General features: G+C 60.5%; 1 protein-coding gene across 1 annotated transcript; it reads left to right on the forward strand.

The window, feature by feature from the left end:
* Positions 1-488: 488 nt before the first annotated feature.
* Positions 489-1,868, forward strand: LOC112898116 (translation initiation factor IF-2-like). The gene is made up of 3 exons (XM_025966509.1): positions 489-821; positions 933-1,319; positions 1,398-1,868. Exons 1-3 carry the CDS (start codon positions 489-491, stop codon positions 1,866-1,868), a joined length of 1,191 nt encoding a protein of 396 aa, XP_025822294.1.
* The last annotated feature ends 3,247 nt before the right edge of the window (positions 1,869-5,115 follow it).

Genomic DNA, 5,115 nt, shown 5'->3' on the forward strand with positions numbered 1-5,115 from the left:
GAAAACGGCGGGGGCGGAGGAGCAGAGCGGGGCTCCACCACCTCCGCCACAACACAGGCAGACGGAGAGGGGACCGGAGGAAGCACAACGGCCTCCTCCGAGACAACAGACTCCTCCGCCACCACCACCCGAACGGCGCCCGGTGCCACCACCACCGCCGCTTGAGGCTAGGCCACAGTCCCCACCGCCACCACCAGAAGCACCGGTGACCGAGGACTCCCAGCAGAGGTCCGGGGGCTCCTCGGCAGGGAGGAAACTCCCTTGTGCCGCCCGAGCTAGATGGGAGTGGTACGACTATACGTAAGCAGTCTTCTAAGAGCTTTCCTTTATCTCTCTTGGTCTCCGGTCCTTAACCATATTGGTGATACGGCAGGCCCCAACCTTCAGATGATCCGTCAGGGGGACCCGGCCCCCAGCCGGCACCGGGACCCGCCGCGCCGACCCCAGGAGGACCCCCGCTCGAAGCTTCTCCAGATGCTACCGAGCCCATGGGTCCGGAGCCGGAGGCCTCCACTCCGCCACGACCTGAAGCTGCCCCCCAGGAGGAGGCCGCCAAAGCCGCTGCAGCAATGGAGACAGCGGTAGCAGCTTCAGACGATGAGGCCGGGCCCTCACCAGCTGAGCCAGCAGCTGAAGGGGCCGCTGCCATGGCGGAGGCTGCAGCGCCAGAGGCAGCAAAGGTGGCGGAGATCACAGCTCCGGAGGCCGCAGAGGTGGCTCCACCGGAGGCAGCGGAAGCGGCGGAGGCGACGGCACCAGGGGTCGCCGAGGTTGCCAGTAGTTCCGCACCTCCGGCGGAGGAGGAGGAGGAGGAGACAGAGGTGGTGCTGGGGAGGCGCCTCCTCCCAAGCACGGCGGAGATCCCTCTTCCCCGGCTCATAGCCAAATGCCACCAAGCTCAGCAGGAGCTGGAGGCTGGCATGCGCCGGGAGTGGGAGAAGCTGGAGGCTGAGCGCCTCCGACTCTCCGACTGGGAGGTCCGCCTAGGCGACCGCATCAACTCCGTCTCCGCCCGCTACGCCGAGGAGCGCGCCAAGCTCGTGCAGGGGCGCGAGCTTCTACAGGAAGAGCTGGAGCAAGCTCGCATCCGGGAGGTGGCGGCGCTCCAACGGGAGAAGGAGGCCGCGCGGCGGGAAGCGGAAGCCCTTAAGGGGCTGATCGCTGTGGAGGAGAGGATGGAGGTGGTAGCGGACAGGGAGCGGACCGCCGGAGAGCTGGCGACTAAAGTCAGGAGGGCGTCGGCAATCATCGAGGCGGAAAATTTGGCGCCGGCGGTGGCAAAGAGAGAGGAAGGGCTGGCGGCCCGCGAGGCCGAGGAGGTGGCCCGGCTCCAGGAGCTCCAGAAGCGGGAAGAGGCCGTGGAGGACGAGCTGGCAGCTGGGACCCAAAGACTCCAGGAGCGCAAGGCGGCCCTCCGAGAGAGGGAGGCCAAGGTGGAGGAGCTCCTGGCGGAGCGGGGTGCCAGCACCGATCGGATTACGAGATGGGTTGGCGCGGTGAACCCTCTGCTCGAATCGCTCGGGGCCAACCCCATCTGGGTGACAGGGGCTCCTTCACCCCTCGGCGCCGCACTCCAGGTCCTGGACACCACTGCCGAGTGGCTTCGGGACGTGGAGGCCAACATCCAGGACCTCCTGGAGACGGAAGGGCGCGAAGTTGCTCGGGGGGTGGCGGAGTACATTCTTACCAGCTTCTGGAGCCACGACCCCGCCATCCAGTTGACACCTGTTCTGGTCGGACCCCTCCGGGCGACGGCGGCCGCCGTGCGGGAAGGAGTCCTGGAAGCGGCGGGCATGGTCGCAGCTCGCCTCCGGCGCCGCCCCGAACCTGCAGAAGGTGGGAGTGCCTCCGGACCGCCAGGGCAGTAGTGCCAGTATCTTTTTAGTTATTTTTGTAACATAACTTCGTAATATTGTACATATTATCAATAATGCATTAAGTGTTTTAAGTATTTTGTGCGAAAAACTTAGCTGTTTTCCCGGTTATCGATCTGTCAAGTGCTCTTGAGTAAACCGAGGTCCGAGGTGCCGTGGCCCCCTGGGAGGTAGTCGCGATAAATTGGGACTGGCTGCCATAAGAGCGAGGTCCTGCACATAACTCAGATCAACGCTTAGTACACATCCCCACGAGGTCCCGGTCCGGCCAGCGAAGGCCTACTAAGTTGCGTAACGGGTCAGAGCACCGGAGCCACAGTTCGGGAATCTAAGGGGTCCCGGCCCCTGGGTCCATTGTTCGAGGTACAACGGTACTCGTCCTAAGGAGGCAGGGTGTATAGGCTTAGGGTACGGAACCAGGCTAAGCGGCTACACAGCCCTGGACCTCAGCAAAGAACGAGAACGTCTCCCTGAAGCCAGTTCCTGGGTGGTCGGTTCCTTTTCTTCCGCGAGACAGGGGTCCCGGGCGGAGACGCAGTGTAGCAGCTTTGGTAGAGCCTTCGAGTAACAGACACGAAAAAACCTCGTGGGGGGTTAGCGTGAGGGAAAACAGGGATAACCAGAATTGCGTAGATATCAAGGACACATCGAGAAACAAATTTTCCCTTAATGAATTGGTATAGAAAAGTTATGCGATGTACGCCAGGGGCCGGGTTTACGAGGGCGGACCTCCACCGCCCTGGTCCGCATGCTGGGGCTACCAATTATAAAGGAAAAATTTTCCTCTCAACTAGGTCCTAGGGGTAGAACTTACGGAGGTGTTCAATGTTCCATGGATTGGGTAGTTGCATACCATCCTCCGCAACCAGACGAACAGACCCGGGTCGGCACACCTTTGTTACCTTAAAGGGCCCCTCCCAACTGGGGGAGAGCTTGTGCATGCCCTCTCGGTTCAGGATTCGCCTTAGGACTAGGTCCCCGACCCGGAGCTCTCTACTACGCACGAACCGTTGGTGGTAGCGCCGGAGCGCTTGGTTGTAACGTGCGTTTCGGACTGCTGCTCGCCATCTGCGCTCGTCGACGAGGTCCACGTCTTGGCGATGCTGCTGTTCCTGCAAATCCTCGTCAAAAGACTGGACTCATAGTGAGCCCATGGTGATCTCCGGGGGAAGGCACGCTTCGGCCCCGTAGACCAGGAAGAAAGGGGTTTCCCTTGTTGCCCGGCTAGGTGTGGTCCGGTTTCCCCACAGCACACTTGGAAGCTCATCAATCCACCTTGCGCCATGTTTTTCAAGATCACAGTAGGTCCGGATCTTGAGTCCTTTGAGGATCTCAGCGTTGGCCCTCTCTACTTGGCCATTGCTCCTGGGATGCGCCACTGAGGTGAAATAGAGCTGGATGCCGATGTCTTCACAGTACTCCTGGAAGTATTGGCTTGTGAACTGAGTCCCATTGTCGGTGATGACCCGGTTCGGGACCCCGAACCGGCACACAATTGACCTAAGAAAAACAGTTGCTGACGCCTTGGTGATATTGACCACTGGGGTTGCCTCCGGCCACTTGGTGAACTTGTCAATGGCGACATAGAGGTACCGGTACCCGCCGACGGCCCTAGGGAAAGGTCCCAAGATATCCAACCCCCATACGGCAAAGGGCCAAGAGGGAGGAATCATCTGCAGTGCCTGAGCTGGAGTGTGTATCTGCTTTGCATGGAATTGACACGCTTTGCGGGTTCTTACCAACTCAGCTGCATCCTGGAGCGCTATCGGCCAGTAAATGCCGTGCCGAAAGGCTTTACCAACCAGCGTGCGAGATGAAGAGTGACTTCCGCACTCGCCTCCATGGATCTCCGCGAGCAAGTCGCGGCCCTCTTCCTGGGTGATGCACCGCATGAGGATGCCGTTGGCGCCACGTCGGTAGAGATCCCCTTCTACCATCGTGTATCGCTTAGCCATCCGGACAATGCGCTCAGCAGATGCTTGGTCTTCAGGAAGGTAATTATCCTTCAGGTAGTCCCGGACCTTAGAGATCCATGCATCGGGACCTTCCTGAGTAACTGGGTGCGGCTCCCTGAGACCTTCGGGACCCTCAAGGGAGCACACAACCTTTGGCGGGCTCCACGGATGGAGCACCGCCGGGACCGCTAGCTTCAAGGTGCTAGTCCGACCCCCATCGCCCAGGTCGGCAGGCTGGGCGGAAGGCTTCAGCAGACATCTCTGGAAGACGCCCTCAGGCACAGGTGCCTCAGTCGATGCGCTCGCGGAGAGGGCATCAGCTGCTGAATTGCCCTCGCGTGGAACATGTTGCAGTTCCAGCATATCGAAGTCCTTTTCCAGCCTTTTTACATGAATGAGGTAGGCTGCGAGTTGAGGGTTGTTGCAGCAAAACTCCCCCCGGACTTGCCTGATGATGAGCTGGGAGTCTCCTTTGACCTGGAGCTCCCGAACCCCCAGGGACAGAGCCGCTGTGAACCCAAAGATTAAGGCCTCGTACTCCGCCATGTTGTTGGTGGCCTCAAAATCGAGGTGCACCATGTACTTCAATTGCTCGCCATGTGGGTCGATGAGGACCACGCCAGCCCCTGCCCTCTTGCTGCGGGCGGACCCGTCAAAGAAGAGGGTCCAGTGAGGTCCGGTGAACACCGGGGCCCTGACTTCCGGACGCGGGGGGTCCGTCCCTTGGTCCGGCCCCCCAGAGGCACTTGGTATTGGTGTCCACTCCGCCACGAAGTTAGCTAGGACCTGACTTTTGACGGCATGGCGCTGCTGGAAGTCGAGCTGGAAACCAGCGAGCTCAGCTGCCCACTTGGCAATATTGCCTGTGGTGTTGGAGTTGTGAAGGATGGCCCTCAAAGGATAGGAGGTCACCACCACAATCTTGTGGGCCTGAAAGTAATGGCGGAGTTTCCTGGACGCAACGAGTATGGCATAAAGAAGCTTATGCGTTTCAGGATACCTGGCCTTTGCCTCGTGAAGGACCTCACTGACGTAGTAAACCGGTTTCTGGACAGTCCTGTGCCTGCCAGGCGGACGGGATCCTTCAGCTTGAGCTGGGGTCTCTCCGGACCCCTGGTCGCTTTGTAGCTCCCTGGGTCGGGACCCGGTCGGACCCTCCGAAGTAGGGTCGGTTGTTGGAATGGTGGAGGCCGGACCTCCCTCTCCTGCAGGAGGGTCCGCGGAGGCCCCTTGCGGGAGAAGTTCGGACCTCTAGGTGACCAGTACCATGCTGATCACCTCGGCCG

This window comes from Panicum hallii, chromosome 6 (genome assembly GCF_002211085.1).
Source record: "Panicum hallii strain FIL2 chromosome 6, PHallii_v3.1, whole genome shotgun sequence".
NCBI lineage: Eukaryota > Viridiplantae > Streptophyta > Magnoliopsida > Poales > Poaceae > Panicum > Panicum hallii.

Coding starts and splice junctions, on each gene's coding strand:
- LOC112898116 (XM_025966509.1), top strand. CDS start 489: ATGGGTCCGGAGCCGGAGGCCTCCACTCCGCCACGACCTGAAGCTGCC. Junction 822..932: donor AGGAGGAGGAGGAGACAGAG/GTGGTGCTGGGG, acceptor ATGCGCCGGGAG/TGGGAGAAGCTGGAGGCTGA. Junction 1,320..1,397: donor CGGCCCGCGAGGCCGAGGAG/GTGGCCCGGCTC, acceptor CAAAGACTCCAG/GAGCGCAAGGCGGCCCTCCG.